This window comes from Heloderma suspectum, chromosome 5 (genome assembly GCF_057233095.1).
Source record: "Heloderma suspectum isolate Gila_16-S chromosome 5, 16-S_ref, whole genome shotgun sequence".
Lineage (NCBI taxonomy): Eukaryota > Metazoa > Chordata > Lepidosauria > Squamata > Helodermatidae > Heloderma > Heloderma suspectum.
Genome location: NC_139462.1, coordinates 121,870,001 through 121,887,825, shown reverse-complemented (window position 1 = coordinate 121,887,825; position 17,825 = coordinate 121,870,001). Strand labels below are relative to the sequence as shown.

The 17,825-nt window shown below is 41.2% G+C and overlaps 1 protein-coding gene across 1 annotated transcript in view; it reads right to left on the bottom strand.

Moving 5' to 3' along the window:
* The window catches only part of RGS12 (regulator of G protein signaling 12), a 215,710-nt gene that overhangs the window by 112,194 nt on the left and 85,691 nt on the right, over positions 1-17,825 (bottom strand). Inside the window, exons 5-7 of the mRNA XM_084859884.1 lie at positions 14,672-14,841; positions 6,340-6,432; positions 4,826-4,969 (exon numbers count right to left, since the gene is read on the bottom strand). Coding sequence (XP_084716010.1) covers positions 4,826-4,969; positions 6,340-6,432; positions 14,672-14,841 — 407 coding nt within the window. The remainder of the gene's footprint in view (positions 1-4,825; positions 4,970-6,339; positions 6,433-14,671; positions 14,842-17,825) is intronic.

Genomic DNA, 17,825 nt, shown 5'->3' with positions numbered 1-17,825 from the left:
TCACAAATGCTATAATTGTAATGAAATTATGCATTTAAGGGGGGAATGTAGCAGCCATATCGGGGGTCAGACTAAGTAGCCTCTTGCAGTCTCATGCTTCATGTTCTTGCTGAGCTCTTTCTCCCTTGAATATATTGTTGTAAGCTGACGAGACACAGGAATTCCTTATCTTGTCAAAGGTCATACAACTGTATATCTTGTTCTCTGCTGTTCTCTTCTGTTCTCTCCTTATCATGGCTACCCTATAACCCAGTTCTTGTATTATAAACAATGGTGCTAGAAGGAGAAATGTTGAGGACTGCAACCCCACGCGGGAGGGGGAGGAGGAGCCGTTTCATATGTGTCACAATGTCTATAAAAACAATGTGCTAATGTAAATCGGGGCTTCTGGCTCTTTGGAAACGATTCCAGCCTTAAGCCCGCGCGTTAAATAAAGAATCTCTTTTTCCTTCACTCCGTGGTCTATCTGACTCTGGGTTCTGCAACACTACTATTGTGGGCAAGAATCCCTTAGAAGAAATGGAGTAGCACTCATAGTCAACAAAAGGGTGGGAAAAGCAGTACTGGGGTACAATCTTAAAAATGATAGAATGATCTCAGTACGAATCCAAGGCAAACCATTCAACATCACAGTAATTCAAGTCTATGCCCCAACCACTGAGGCCGAAGAAGCTGAGGTTGATGGGTTCTATGAAGACCTACAACACTTTCTAGAACTAACACCAAAAAAAATGTCCTCTTCATCATAGGGGATTGGAATGCTAAAGTAGGAAGTCAAGAAATCACTGGGATAACAGGCAGGCATGGCCTTGGTGTAAAAAATGAAGCAGGACAAAAGCTAATAAGAGTTTTGCCAAGAGAACACACTGATCATAGCAAACGCTCTTTTCCAACAGCACAAGAGATGACTCTACACATGGACATCACCAGGTGGTCAGTATCGAAATCAGATTGATTATGTCCTTTGCAGCCAAAGATGGAGAAGCTCTATACAGTCAGTAAAAACAAGACCTGGAGCTGACTGTGGCTCAGATCATGAGCTGCTTCTTGCAAAATTTCGGCTTAAATTGAAGAACGGAGGGAAAACCACTAAACCATTCAGGTGTGACCTCAATCATATCCCTTATGAATATACAGTGGAGGTGAGGAATAGATTTCAGGGATTAGACCTGATTGACAGACTGGCTGAGGAACAATGGATGGAGGTCCGTAACATTGTTCAGGAGGCAGCAACGAAATCCATCCCAAAGAAAAAGAAATGCAAGAAAGCAAAGTGGCTGTCTGATGAGGCTTTACAAGTAGCTGAGGAAAGAAGGGAAGTGAAAAACAAGGGAGAAAGGGGAAGATATATCCAACTGAATGCTGAGTTCCAGAGAATAGCAAGGAGAGACAAGAAGGCCTTCTTAAATGAACAATGCAAGGAAATCGAGGAAAACAACAGAATGGGAAAGACTAGAGATCGCTTCAAGAAAATCGGAGATCTCAAGGGAACGTTTTGTGCAAAGACGGGCATGATAAAGGACAAAGAAGGCAGGGACCTAACAGATGCAGATGAGATTAAGAAGAGGTGGAAAGAATACACAGAAGAACTATACAGGAAAGATCTTAATGTCCCTGATAGCCATGATAGTGCGGTCACTGAACTTGAGCCAGACATCCTCGAGAGTGAAGTCAAGTGGGCCTTAGGAAGCATTACTAACAACAAAGCTAGCGGAGATGACAGTATTCCAGCTGAGCTATTTAAAATCCTAAAAGATGATGCTGTTAAAGTGCTGCATTCAATATGCCAACAAATTTGGAACACTCAACAATGGCCGCAAGACTGGAAAAGGTCAGTTTACATTCCAATTCCAAAGAAGGGCAACGCCAAAGAGTGTTCAAACTACCGCACAATTGCGCTCATTTCACATGCCAGCAAGGTGATGCTCAAAATCCTACAAGCTAGGCTTCAGCAGTATGCGAACCGAGAACTACCGGAAGTACAAGCTGGGTTTCGAAGAGGCAGAGGAACTAGAGATCAAATCGCCAACTTTCACTGGATTATGGAGAAAGCAAGAGAATTCCAGAAAAACGTCTATTTCTGCTTCATTGACTACGCTAAAGCCTTTGATTGTGTGGATCGCAACAAACTCTGGCAAATTCTTAAAGAGATGGGAGTACCAGACCACCTTACCTGTCTCCTGAGAAACCTGTACGAGGGTCAAGAAGCAGCAGTAAGAACCAGACATGGAACAACCGAGTGGTTCAAAATTGGGAAAGGAGTACGACAAGGCTGCATATTGTCACCCTGCTTATTTAACTTATATGCAGAGTACATCATGAGAAACGCTGGGTTGGATGAATCAGAGGTCGGAATTAAGATTGCTGGGAGAATTATCAACAACCTCCGATATGCAGACGATACCACCCTAATGGCAGAAAGAGAAGAGGATCTAAAGAGCCTCTTGTTGAGGGTGAAAGAGGAGAGTGCAAAAGCTGGTTTGAAACTCAACATTAAAAAAACTAAGATCATGGCATCTGGCCCTATCACTTCCTGGCATATAGAAGGGGAAGAAATGGAAGCTGTGACAGATTTTACTTTCTTGGGCTCCAAGATCACGGCAGACGGTGACTCCTTGGGAGGAAAGCTATGGCAAACCTAGACAGCATAGTAAAAAGCAGAGACATTACCTTGCCGACAAAGGTCCGTCTAATCAAAGCTATGGTTTTCCCAGTAGGAATGTATGGCTGTGAGAGCTGGACTATAAGGAAGGCTGAGCGCCGAAGAATCGATGCTTTCGAACTGTGGTGCTGGAGAAGACTCTGACGAGTCCCCTGGACTGCAAGGAGGTCAAATCAGTCCATCCTAAAGGAAATCAACCCTGAGTGCTCATTGGAAGGACAGATACTGAAGCTGAAGCTCAAATATTTTGGCCACCTAATGCGAAGAGAAAACTCTCTGGAAAAGATCCTGATGCTGGGAAAGACTGAAGGCAAAAGGTGAAGGGGACGGCAGAGGATGAGATGGCTAGATAGCATCACGGATGCAATGAATATGAACTTGAGCACGCTCCGGGAGAGAGCACAGGACAGAAGGCCTGGCGTGCTATGGTCCATGGGGTCACGGAGAGTTGGACACGACTGAACGACTGAACAACAACAACAAGAGAAAGAATGGGGAGTTGCAGGAGACAGTTAAAGGAGTAGAACATAGGCAGGAGGAAGAAGACAGGAAAACCAGGGAACTGACACAGACATTTAGACTGCTGGAAAATGATTTTGGAAGACAGGAAGAAGATCTAGATAAAATGATTGGAATTGTGGAGGAAATAGATTATAAAGCTAGGCAAAATAACCTCCACCTTAGAGGAGCTGAAGACAATAATCTAAAAAGATATTTGGGGGAGTAGTATAGAGATCACTGGAGCTGAGACAAGAGATGAAAGTTATATTGACTCTGCTTATAGAACTAATAGTGGTTTTGCAAAAAAGAATAGAGTCCCCAGGGATGTGTTGGTCAAGTTTATAGATTTGCTTTTCGATCTCATCATAGGAATGTGGAAGGAATGGAAATATGTATGTTTGCTGATATTTCAACTCTTACATTAAAACTAAAAAGGGATATGAAATTTCTTACACAGCAATTAAACAAAGATGGTATTGCATACAAGTGGGGATTCCCTTTTCAGTTGATAATTATTTATAGACAAAAGAATTGTATTGAGGACAGTGTGGAGGAGGCAAAAAAACCTTGGTGGAATTAAACAAGAACGAGGAGGAAGTGGTGGCTGAAGAACTGGATGATATTGATGGCCAAAAGAACCCCCAAAACAGGAGTGCCTCTCGAACGTTTACATATAAAGTAGGGAAATGCTGAAAAAGCGCAGGAACTCTAACTGAGGTATTAGAAAAGAATGGGCTTTTTTCTTGTTATCTCTCTTTTTTCTTTTTCACTTTGTATCTATATATAGATATAGATTGCTATATTCTTTTTTTAAAACATTGAATAAAGCAATGTTTTTTTAATCAATAAACGGGTTCATAGATTATAGATTTATAGGAATAGGTTTCAGCCAGGTGATTTAGCAATGATAAATATACTATATATGTGTTAAGTTTAAGTATTCTAACTGTCTTGAATGATTGTATTGAGAAGCAAAATAACATTTTATATAAGGAAAGTAAGAACAGGAATTCCTTCTTATTCTGTTACCTTTTGTTGTTTGGGGAAGAGACACACCCTGATGCCCAATCACAGCTATGTTATACTCTTAGATGTCTCCTTTGATTTCTATGGGCAGATCTCACTTCTGCCTTGGGGCACTTCTAAAAGTGGATTCCTAATGTAAACAAGGAAGTGACCTGTTACAGTCATTGCTCCCTGGCTCTCTCCACCTCCCTCCTCCTTTTTGAAATGCATCTCTACTGCCAGCAGGCAATAATTACAGCTCTAAATCTGTTTTAAAGGTTTACCTGCTGATTTCTTTGTATTTGTTTTATGCTGTACACTGCTCTGAAATCTGATATGATGAATAGTGGTATAAAATGCTTTAAATAAATCAATTAATTAAGGTTTATTCAATTTGGATCAAGCTGGACAAGTTGCTGGAAGCAGGTGGGGGGAGCTGCAGCGGCAAATATGTCTATAATTTGAAGAATGAAAGCAGTGGAGACTTGTGCTCACTCAGCAACAGGACAAAATGCACTCACCTGTTTGTAGACACATCTCTCTACACGCCCACAGTTATGCCCAGCATTTGCTGTATTGTATCTCATTTTATGAATAAGTCTGACTAACACTCTCTCCAAAAACTGTTCACATTCAGTAATAACTTTCAAAAATTACCTGGAGCTGTTGATCTTTGAACATATTTGGGTGCGGTGCATTGAGAACATCATCTGCCAGCTGTGCCTGGCTATCAATATTAACTGGGGTTGTAGCTTTGCTACATAAAAATTTATTAAAGATCTCCCGAGCTCTGAAAGAAAGCTTCAAAGCACAAATTCTGTTATTCTCTTGGAAATAAGACAACAAAGTATTGCGGACTCAGGGTAAAACTAGATGTGATGTTAGAAGTGTGAATGCATTTAACAAGTTTTAATTTTTAAATAATAGGTGTAGGACTGCATCAAAATCAGGACTGCAGCATACAGGGAGAAGAGTCAGTCCTCCATGCCATGGTCCCAGCCAAAAATACCATCTGAATCTGCTATTTGCCCTGGGAGGGAAGCTGCCATTGAAGGCAGTGGCAGCTTCTTTCCTGGAGGAAATAGCAGGGGAGGGGGGGAGGTCTATTTTCACTGATACCACTGGGGAAGGGGGAAAGATTTTTAAAAACCCCTGTACCATGATCTCAATCCTCTTATTTAAAAGAAAAAAACAAGACACTAATCACACCTAGTTTGGCTCTTAGTTTCACCCATGAACTGGTATCAGAAGCTGGCAGCAATCCAACAGCCAGAGATGGAAGTCTTGTGTGGTCATGAGGTCATGAAAGCCTCATGTCATTGCAGAGCTCCATCTCAGTGGCTGGCAATGAGAGCACCTGGCACAGGTGGGGATCTGGGTTACAGCAACTAACTTGTATTTACTGCTGTTATTTATTGAACACATTACTCAAGGTCCCTCATAAGATAAAATTCCAGATACAAAACAGATTAAAAACCACTATTTAAAAAAATACTGTAACCCCCCCTGCAAAAAAAAAAATCACATAAAATCAGCATAAGTACAATATCAACCTCCTACTTCTGTTATGCGTCTTCTCTTCACTTATGTCTTCTCTTTCCCTTATGACATTTTTGTCAAGAAGAAATTATCTGGTACATACATTTTTCTAACAATGCTAAAATCTACTTCTATTAAAGTAAAAATAAGAAAATATCAAATTCTAATTGTTCAGTTAAATGTATATATTTATAGTATACTTAGGCTGCAGTCACAGATTTGACAGGGGCAGCTTCTTGGATTACTCAGAACCTTCCATAAATGAAGAGAATTTACGTGGGCCAGAGCAAGAGCCCCAGAATAGACTTCTACAAGCATGGGAGGAAGGGAAAGGGTAATGTCATGACTGAAGAGCACATATGAATCTCACCCTAAGCTGAAGAGAAATTCTTGTATTGAATCTCACACATTTATTCTGCCTGATACTCCTTGCACTTCAGTACAAGAAAAGGAACCCTGGAGTAAGAAGGCTTGGGGCCTAACCCAATCTAGGTAGAACCCTGAGGACCCCGGCCAGGAAAAAAAGGAAAGATTAGAGAGCATTAAACATCACAGCTTCAACTGACGGCTAGTACAGAAATGTAATAAATTAAACAAACAAACATAAACTGCAAATGATGACATGGTCTTACCTCTTTTTTGTCATGAGCAGATATATGGTTAAAACATTCACAGGCCTGCCAAAATAAAATATTTTCTTCACTAAATTCCTTCCGTAAAAACTCCTGGGTGGAAAAAGAAACCAAAAATTACTTTAAACATTGGCCAAATAGTAATTCAAAGCTAATTACAATACTCCAGAGACCGTTAGCTTTAAGAAATGCTTCCACTGAAGAGGACATGGAGGATATGTCCCAGACATTGATCAGGTAGTGAAAAAATAATGTTCAAAACACGTTCCAGGGTACTTGGTTACTCTAATTTAAACCCACAACTGATTTCCTCCTTAACTGAAATAAAGCCTACGTGGGGATGTATGAGAAATTCGTTTCAGTTCATTTTTTATCAGGATTTACCCAGTTCACATCTTTCGGACCAAACACGGACTCAGACATAATATGCAGTCGAAGTCTGTACATTTCCAGGCTTTCAATGTGATCTGCATACCCCCCAAAATGCGTTCAACAGCATGTGTACATCTGAAAAACACGCATAAAAAAATGTGCACTTTTGAAAAATGCGCTTTAATCAATGGGAAAAGAATGCATGTATTTCAAAGATGTACACAACTGATGTGTACATTTGGAAAAATACACATGAAAATATGGATGGATTTTCACGTAAAAGGAAAAAAACCCAAGCTTGTGCTGATACAGGCTTGAGTCAGAACGAGCTTCGAGATAGAATTCGGAGAACTTCAGCAAGCTCAAGTTTTGCTAATTCGCACATCCCTAAGCCAAAGTAAGCATGACTGCATTTGCTCATGTCACTCTGGTCTCTCCTTTTCCATCTCCTCCCTTTATTTTCTCTCCCATTGTCAAAATGTAAATGGTTAGACTCTCTGATTGATGAGTTGCCTTTTTCTTTCAGATAGTAATTTACTTTTAAATGAAACACTAATTTCCAGCCCTTGCATTGTTTTTAGATTTTGTTTTTATGGTGTTTTTTAAATTTCTATTATTGTGCTGATTATGGTTTATACCAATTTTGTTTCTTTCTGCTTTATTAATTACACATTTATGTATGTGGGTGTGTCAGTTGCCTCAAGGCTGCTTTTTGTAGTGGGAAGAGATACACAAATGTAATAAGTAAATAAGGTTTCATATTGCCATTAATATATAGTCCCCTTCACATGTACAACAAGGAGCAGGGCCACACTGCTGATCCCGCTCCCGAACATGATCTGGCTGGGCTAGCCCTGCCCCTGACTTCTGTGCATTGAATGTGGACATCAGAAGAAGAGCCCCTACTCATGGGCACCTGCTCTTCAGACATCTATGTTCAACATTGGACAGTGGTTGTATCATGTCAGGGGCGAAGCCAGCAGCATGGCACCACTCCTTGTTCGATGTGTGGGCAGATGTGAAGAAGGTTTCTGTCTACAGCTGTCTGTGTCATATTACTGAAACACAGAAAGATGTCTCAATCCAACATTTGCCCAATGACAGTGATTCTGACAATGTTTGCAAAACACAGTCGCATAATAAAAATGTTCACTGCTCACAATACTCAAGCTCAATGAGCAATGTTCCCTTTCTTCCTTAAAAGCTGCAACTGACTTGAATTTTTTTAACTGACACTATAATTTATAGAAAAATGGACCAGCTCTGTCTGTAGACTATCACAGAAGCCTGGGAAAGTTTTGTGTTCCCCCAAAGCAGGGCACATCTCATGTAAATCGGGGGAGATGGCCTTTATAATAGCGAATTCATGAAGACTGGGAAATACATGAAGGTTTTGTAAGACTAAGGATGTTAGAGAAATCTGCCGCAGATTCAAATGAGGCCGGATTCTTTAGAATCTGGCCTCAGGAATACGCGGCGGATTGGCCCCACTTACCTCCTCTCCTGGAGGATTCCTCATGGGATGGGATGGCTGCTTGTTACACTGGGAACCGTTCGCCTCCGTGCCGATCGCCATAAAAAAAAAAGGCGATCGACAGGATGTCCCCATAGACTTATACGCAAAATAGAGCTGTGAATCTTGCGTATAATACGTATAGACTTATACGACTTATACGCAAGATTCATGGCTCTATTTTGCGTATAAGTCAATGGGGACATCCTGCCGATCGCCTTTTTTTTTTAAATGGCGATCAGCACGGAGGCGAAGGGCTCCGGTTGCAGGTAAGCGGTGGCCCTTGGCTCTGCGGCCCTCGGCTCTGCGGAATCCTTGCAGATCGGAACCACTCCGCGAGGATTCTGGGGGGAGGAATGGATCACCCCCCCACAGATTCCCCACCGGAACGGACAGTGGGGAATCCGTACATCCCCATGTAAGAGTAGAAAAACAAACGCTTTCCTCCTTCAATACAGGCTAACCAACCAACTGAAAGTTTGGCCAGATAAAGCAATCATTTTAAGAACAGTGCATCCCTTTTAAGAAAACAACCAATCTTGCATGCCCAGTCCTACAGTACAGTTCTGAAGCGCCATGGCACGAATGTGCATATGCTAAGATATTATAAACCAACACACAACCCTAGAAAAAAATTTTTTTTTTCTATCATTCATGGTGGGATCTTGAAATTAGCAGTGCAAATATAATTCAAGCAGCATTTGTCAATCAGTATTTTAAATCTGGCAGAAAACAATTTTGGCAGGCCATACTTACTTTTTAAAAAGTGAATTGGGTCCAATCCTACCAAAGCTGACCATATTTCAGAATTAAGAGAAGGGTAAGTAAGATGGTCAGCAGTACAGAAAACAAGTGCTGTGTGGAAACAATGAAGGAACTAGATATGTTTAGCGTGGAAAAGACTGGGGGGGGGGGAAATGATAGCGCCTTTCAAGTAACTGAAGGGCTGTCACAAAGCCAAACACTCGTCCTCTACTGTCCCAGAGAGCAGGATTCAATCTAGTGTTTTACAGGAGGGAAGTTTTTGGTTGAACATTAGGAGAAACATCTTGATGTACTGATTTTATTTTACAAGCTTATTATTTATTTATTGCATTTGTATCCCGCCTTTTTTCCTCTTGCAAGGAACCCAAGGAAGCTTACATTATCCTCCTTCTCTCTCTTTTATCCTCACAACAACAATCCTGTGAGTAGGTTGGGCTGAGAGTCTATGACAGGCCAAAGTCACCCAGTGAGCTTCCATGGTTGAGTGGGGACTAGAACTTGGATCTCCCAACTCCCAGTCCAACACTCTAGCCACTACACCACACTGGCTCTTATATCCTGCCTATTCCCAGAGAGTGAATTCAAGGTGGCAAGCAGACAAAATCAGCATTCCACATGATGTGTGCAACCACAGAGAGGGATCTAGATTTTGTGACTGCCTACCTAGCTTCATGAGGAAGGTAGATCTGAAACAGTGCTTGGAACATGTGGGGAGGAACATATGAAAGAAAGCTTTAGGTACCCAGGTCCCATTTTGAGCTTTAAAAGTTAAAACCATTATCTTGAATTGAACCTGGAAACAAGCTTGAAGCCAGAGCAACTCAATTAATATAGGTGTAACATGGTCAAAGCGGTTAGCTCCCACCAGCAACCAAACTACTGCATTTTGCATCAACTGCAATTTCTGGATGCTCTTGAAGGGCAGCCCCACATAGACCATATTACAGTAGTCTAACCTGGAGGTAACTTGGTCATGAATTACTGTGGCAAGGTTGTCATTTGTCAGAAATAGTTGTAGCTGGTGAGCCAACCAAAGCTAGAAAGAGACTCCTTTCAGCCAACAACACCTAGCAATCAATACGCACACCTAGCCAGAATGAGGAGCACCCCAAACTACGAATCTGATCTTTTGGACGGATTGCAACCCCACTGAAGACAGGTTGCACACCTAATCCTGAGTCAGGTAATCCACCTATCAACAGTACTTCTGTCTTGTCAGGATTAACTTTCAGCTCGTTTTGCCCCATCCAGTTCCTCACAGTTGTCAGAAAGCAGTTTAATACTTTTACTGCCTCCTTAGGAACAGATGAAAATGAAAGACAGAGCTGGGTATCAAATGCATACTGATGACTCCGTAGCCCAAATCCCCAGATGACCTCACTAAGCAGTTCTATACAGAACAGAATGGGGGGCAAGATGGAAATCTGTGGAACCCCATTGACCATTGATCTATGGAGAGCAGCAGTGGACCCCTAACACCATCTTCTGTGTTGTATCTGTCAGAAACAAGCAGAACCAGCTAAGTACAGTACAGTCAATACTCATCCTCTTGAGACAGCCTAGAAGGGTATCATGGTTGATGGAATTCAATGCCCCTGAGAGGTCCAGGAGAATCAACAAGGCTGCGCTCACCCTGCCTATCTCCTGGTGCAATTCATCAACTAGGACAAGTAAAACCAGTTTCCATTCAAAAAACAGGTCAAAGATCAGATTGGAATGGATCTAGTTAAAACAGTTTAATCCAGAAATCGCTTCAGCTGTGATGCCACCACTCATTCACACACATTTTGCCCAGAAGAGGGATATCTGAAAAGCAGTAATAATTATTCAGGTCTGAAAAATACAAAGAGGTCATACCACCACCTCTTTCAATAGCCTAGGTACATGTCCTTCCATAAAGGAAGCATTCATTACTTCATAGACTCAAGTGTGCAAGCCTGACTGTATTGATTCACAAGCCAAGATGAACAAAGATCAAGCACACAAGTGATTGGTCACACCTCTCTAAGGAAGTCCACATCTTCAGGGCCAAGAAGGTTGAAAAGTATCCAATAAAACAAACAAGCAGAATCTCCAAAATTCTTTGCAAATAAGTCCCAGCTGTTCAACAATGGAACCAACTTGCTAGAGGGGTGGTGACATCTCCCTTACTTTGTTGTTGTTGTTGTTGTTGAGTCATTCAGTCGTGTCCGACTCTTCGTGACCCCATGGACCATAGCACGCCAGGCCTTCCTGTCCTGCGAACTCTCCCGGAGCGTGCTCAAGTTCATATTCATTGCATTAGTGATGCTATCTAGCCATCTCATCCTCTGCCGTCCCCTTCTCCTTTTGCCTTCAGTCTTTCCCAGCATCAGGGTCTTTTCCAGAGAGTTTCTCTTTGCATTAGGTGGCCAAAATATTTGAGCTTCAGCTTCAGTATCTGTCCTTCCAATGAGCACTCAGGTTGATTTCCTTTAGGATGGACTGATTTGACCTCCTTGCAGTACAGGGGACTCGTCAGAGTCTTCTCCAGCACCACAGTTCGAAAGCATCAATTCTTCGGTGCTCAGCCTTCCTTATAGTCCAGCTCTCACAGCCATACATTACTACTGGGAAAACCATAGCTTTGATTAGATGGACCTTTGTCGGCAAGGTGATGTCTCTGCTTTTTACTATGCTGTCTAGGTTTGCCATAGCTTTCCTCCCAAGGAGCAAGCGTCTTTGAATTTCATGGCTACAGTCACCGTCTGCCGTGATCTTGGAGCCCAAGAAAGTAAAATCTGTCACTGCTTCCATTTCTTCCCCTTCTATATGCCAGGAAGTGATAGGGTCAGATGCCATGATCTTAGTTTTTTTAATATTGAGTTTCAAACCAGCTTTTGCACTCTCCTCTTTCACCCTCAACAAGAGGCTCTTTAGATCCTCTTCGCTTTCTGCCATTAGGGTGGTATTGTCTGCATATCGGTGGTTGTTGATAATTCTCCTGGCAATCTTAATTCCGACCTCTGATTCATCCAACCCGGCATTTCTCATGATGTACTCTGCATATAAGTTAAATAAGCAGGGTGACAATATGCAGCCTTGTCGTACTCCTTTCCCAATTTTGAACCACTCGGTTGTTCCATGTCTGGTTCTTACTGCTGCTTCTTGACCCTCGTACAGGTTTCTTAGGAGACAGGTTAGGTGGTCTGGTACTCCCATCGCTTTAAGAATTTGCCACAGTTTGTTGTGATCCACACAATCAAAGGCTTTAGCGTAGTCAATGAAGCAGAAATAGACGTTTTTCTGGAATTCTCTTGCTTTCTCCATGATCCAGCGAATGTTGGCGATTTGATCTCTAGTTCCTCTGCCTCTTCGAAACCCAGCTTGTACTTCCGGTAGTTCTCGGTTCGCATACTGCTGAAGCCTAGCTTGTAGGATTTTGAGCATCACCTTGCTGGCATGTGAAATGAGCGCAATTGTGCAGTGGTTTGAACACTCTTTGGTGTTGCCCTTCTTTGGAATTGGAATGTAAACTGACCTTTTCCAGTCTTGCGGCCATTGTTGAGTGTTCCGAATTTGTTGGCATATTGAATGCAGCACTTTAACAGCATCATCTTTTAGGATTTTAAATAGCTCAGCTGGAATACTGTCATCTCCGCTAGCTTTGTTGTTACTAATGCTTCCTAAGGCCCACTTGACTTCACTCTCGAGGATGTCCGGCTCAAGTTCAGTGACCGCACTATCATGGCTATCAAGGACATTACTATCATGGCTATCAAGGACATTAAGATCTTTCCTGTATAGTTCTTCTGTGTATTCTTTCCACCTCTTCTTAATCTCATCTGCATCTGTGAGGTCCCTGCCTTCTTTGTCCTTTATCATGCCCGTCTTTGCACAAAACGTTCCCTTGAGATCTCCAATTTTCTTGAAGAGATCTCTAGTCTTTCCCATTCTGTTGTTTTCCTCGATTTCCTTGCATTGTTCATTTAAGAAGGCCTTCTTGTCTCTCCTTGCTATTCTCTGGAACTCTGCATTCAGTTGGATATATCTTCCCCTTTCTCCCTTGCTTTTCGCTTCCCTTCTTTCCTCAGCTACTTGTAAAGCCTCATCAGACAGCCACTTGGCTTTCTTGCATTTCTTTTTCTTTGGGATGGATTGAGTTGCTGCCTCCTGAACAATGTTACGAACCTCCGTCCATAGTTCCTCAGCCAGTCTGTCTATCAGGTCTAATCCCTGAAATCTATTCCTCACCTCCACTGTATATTCATCAGGGATATGATTTAGGGAATACCTGAATGGTTTAGTGGTTTTCCCTCCGTTCTTCAATTTAAGCCGAAATTTTGCAAGAAGCAGCTCATGATCTGAGCCACAGTCAGCTCCAGGTCTTGTTTTTACTGACTGTATGGAGCTTCTCCATCTTTGGCTGCAAAGTATGTAATCAATCTGATTTCGATATTGACCATCTGGTGATGTCCATGTGTAGAGTTGCCTCTTGTGCTGTTGGAAAAGAGTGTTTGCTATGATCAGCGTGTTCTCTTGGTAAAACTCTATTAGCTTTTGTCCTGCTTCATTTTGTACACCAAGGCCATGCCTGCCTGTTATCCCGGTGATTTCTTGACTTCCTACTTTAGCATTCCAGTCCCCTATGATGAAGAGGACATCTTTTTTTGGTGTTAGTTCTAGAAGGTGTTGGAGGTCTTCATAGAACCGATCAACCTCAGTTTCTTCGGCATCAGTGGTTGGGGCATAGACTTGAATTACTGTGATGTTGAATGGTTTGCCTTGGATTCGTACTGAGATCATTCTATCATTTTTAAGATTGTACCCCAGTACTGCTTTTCCCACCCTTTTGTTGACTATGAGTGCTACTCCATTTCTTCTAAGGGATTCTTGCCCACAATAGTAGATATGATGGTCACCTGAATTAAATTCGCCCATGCCTGTCCATTTTAGTTCACTGATTCCCAAGATGTCAATGTTCTATCTTGCCATCTCATGTTTGACCACCTCCAGCTTACCTTGATTCATTGATCTGACATTCCAGGTTCCTAAACAATATTGTTCTTTACAGCATCGGATTTTCTTTTCACCACCAGACACATCCACAGCTGAGTGTCCTTTCGGCTTTGGCCCAGCCGCTTCAGTCTTTCTGGCGCTACTTGGAAATACCCTCTGCTCTTCCCCAGTAGTATATTGGACACCTTCCGACCTGAGGGGCTCATCTTCCGGCGTCGTATCTTTTAGCCTTGTGATACGTTCCATGGGGTTTTCTTGGCAAGAATACTGGAGTGGGTTGCCATTTCCTTCTCCAGTGGACCACATTTTGTCAGAACTCTCTGCCATGACCTGTCCGTCTTGGGTGGCCCTGCATGGCATAGCTTATGGCTTCACTGAGTTAAGCAAGCCCCTTCACCACAACAAGGCAGTGATCCATGAAGGGGTCTCCCTTACTAGAGGTCTTCAAAGATCTGTTGGGTATGTTCTAGTTCTAGATTTCCTGCACTGAGCAGAGTGTTGCACCAGATGGCCTACAAATCCCTTCGAAATCTATGATTCTAGTTAAACCCTACTGATTTCAATGGAGATTTTGAAACAGTCCTATCTCTCCCATTAAAATTAATAGGACCTTGTGATCCATTTTAGCAAGATGGCATTCAGTACTTTTTGTTTTGGTTAATATAAATTCCAAAAATATATATTAGCATTTTCTCAGTTACTTACAGAGAAATATCTAACACCAACTGGATCCTGAAGAAGTCTTTCAAATGAAACAGCCCAACTTGCAACTCTTCTTTCTCGATGTCGTCGGCAGCTTTGGATACTTGGTAGACTGGCATTGCTGCTGAGGCTAGTATCACTGACACAATCTTTCAAATCAGTGTTATTTAGCTCTGTTATGGAAGAAAAGAACCAATTAATTCAGCTACAGAATGGCAAAAATATAAACTTGGATAAATGCCAAGTTCTGCACCTAGGAAAAAGAAACCAAATGCACAGTTACAATTTTTATTTATTTATTAAATTTATTAATCTTCCATCTGGCTGGTCACCCAGCCACTCTGGGTGATGTACAGAGTTTAAAACAATAAAATTCTACAGTAAAAACATTATATTCCTAAAAATACCCTAACCCACCCCAAATGCCTGCCTGAACAACCACGTTTTTAATGCGCGGCGGAAGCTCATTAAAGAGGGGGCATGGTGAGTTCCCATGGGAGGGAGTTCCACAGAGTAGGGGCCACCACAGAGAAGGTCCTCTCCCTTGTCCCCACCAGTCTAGCTGTCCTGGCTGATGGGACAGAGAGAAGGCCATCCGAGGCTGCTCTTGTTAAGCGGGGGACAGGAGATGCATGGCTCAACAACACCACAAGTGAGAAGGATCTTGGAATTGTTGTCGATCACAAGCTGAATATGAGCCAACAATGTGATGTGGCTGCAAAAAAGGCCAATGCTATTTGGGGCTGCATTAATAGACGCATAGCTTCCAAATCCTGGGAAGTACTAGGTCCCCCTCTACTCAGCACTGGTTAGGCCTCATCTGGAGTACTGTGTCCAGTTCTGGGCACCACACTTTAAGAAGGATGCAGACAAGCTGGAGAGGGATTAGAGGAGGGCAACAGAGATGATCAGGGAACTGGAAACAAAGCCCTATAAAGTGAGACTGAAAGAACTGGGCATGTTTAGCCTTGAGAAGAGAAGACTGAGGGGAGATATGATAGCGCTCTTCAAGTCCTTGAAAGGTTGTCACAGAGAGGAAGGCCAGGATCTCTTCTTGATCATCCCAGAGTGCAGGACACGGAATAATGGGCTCAAGTTACAGGAAGCCAGATTCTGGCTGAACATCAGGAAAAACGCCCTGACTGTTAGAGCAATACGACAATGGAACCAATTCCCTAGGGAGGTAGTGGGCTCTCCCACACTGGAGGCATTCAAGATGAGGCTGGACAGCCATCTGTTGGGGATGCTCTGACTTGGATTCCTGCACTGAGCAGGGGGCTGGACTCGATGGTCTTGTAGGCCCCTTCCAACCCTACTACTAGTCTATGATTCTAACTTTTTTGATTTTTGTAATTACATTTTTATTTTTTACAGAAAAAATTATACAGAAAAAGATATATATATATATATGTGTATATATATATATATAAATAAGTGCTTATCAAACTGCATATGATTATAATGTGAATTCTAATACACAATAAAATGTGCCCATTCATTCGGAGCATTATTTGTCTGTTCTATACCTTCAATGAGCAGGGGGTTGGACTCGATGGCCTTGTAGGCCCTTTCCTTTCCAACCCTACTATTCTATGATTCTATGATTCTTTTCTATGAATAGCATACGTGAATTTATCAATTTCAGCAATATTTAAACATTTCAATAATCATTATTGAGTCAATGGAATCTGACAATGTTTCTAGTGTTAGATCTATACAACTTTAGTAGATATTAATATATTCATAATCAGTAATCTTTGAATACTATAGATATTAACCTGGGTTGTATTAAATAGTACTCATAATGGGCCTAGGCGTAATGTATGTCCTAACATTTGTTAAATTTTATCTATTATTTGTATTCAATAACTCTGAGCAGATTGACATCCCCACCATATGCGACACAAATTGGCCCTTCCAGCTTCACATTTCTAACATTTAAACTGTGTGACCAAAAACATCCCATGAAGTTAAATACAATTGGAATAGCAATTTACATTGTATTATCTGGACCGATAGGCTTAACAGGACTGACTTAATAGTTTCATATAATTTAGGCTAATTTTGTTCTGATATTACCATGCCTGAAGGTGCAATCCTATGCACGTTTAGATAGAAATAAGTCCTACAACTCCCAGCATTTCCCAGCCACCCAGTCCTTTTCTCAGTACCCTTTAAATTTTTGCCTTTTGTAATAAAAGTTAACAAATAATAATAATAATAATAATAATAATAGTAATAGTTAATTACTATTGTAATTCTTTGCTAGCAGTCCTTTAGAATTCCCATTTAGATTTCATTATTTCTTAATAAATAAAAGGGTCCCAATGTATCATGTAGGAGGTGCTTTATGTGTAAACACTGAAATGGAGGAATTGCCTTGAAGAATTGAGGAATTGCCTCAATTCAATTCTCTCTAAAGAATTAGAGAGAGAATTATAATTATATAATATATAATATTATATTATAATTATAATATTATAATTATAATAATATTATAATAATTATAATAATAATAATTATAATAATAATAATAATAATAATAATTATAATAATAATAATTATTATTATAATTATAATAATATTATATTATAATTATAATATTATAATTATAATATAATTATAAAGAATTAGAGAGAATTCAATTCTCTCTAAATTGAATTGCCTCAATTCTATTCTCTCAAAAGAATAGAGGAATTGCCTCTATACCATAAGAACATAAGAGCCATGCTGGATCAGACCAAGGGTCCATCTAGTCCAGCATTCTGTTCACATAGTGGCCAACCAGCAATGTCTTCTCTGGTCAGTATTTGACCATTTACTATTACATCCTAGAATACAAACTATAATGTCTATATTAAAATTATTAGCAATAGCTGAACTAGAGAATGCAGAGCAGAATCTTGCAAAATCAGAACCTGGGCCTTACAAACTCTTCTGTCACCTGCAGCCTCAAGGACACCCCCCCCCCCCACCCATGAAATAATGCAGACTTACTCCATCTTTCTCTGTGGAACAAGGAAGACAAGTAATACCTGCTATCCCTATTCTATTATTCATTGGAAAACTGTGATTCTACAGAGTAATCCTGATTGTAAAAAGTCATTTAAACTCACTCCACTAGTCTTGCCTTGCCTTTGTGAGGCAAACCTGAGCA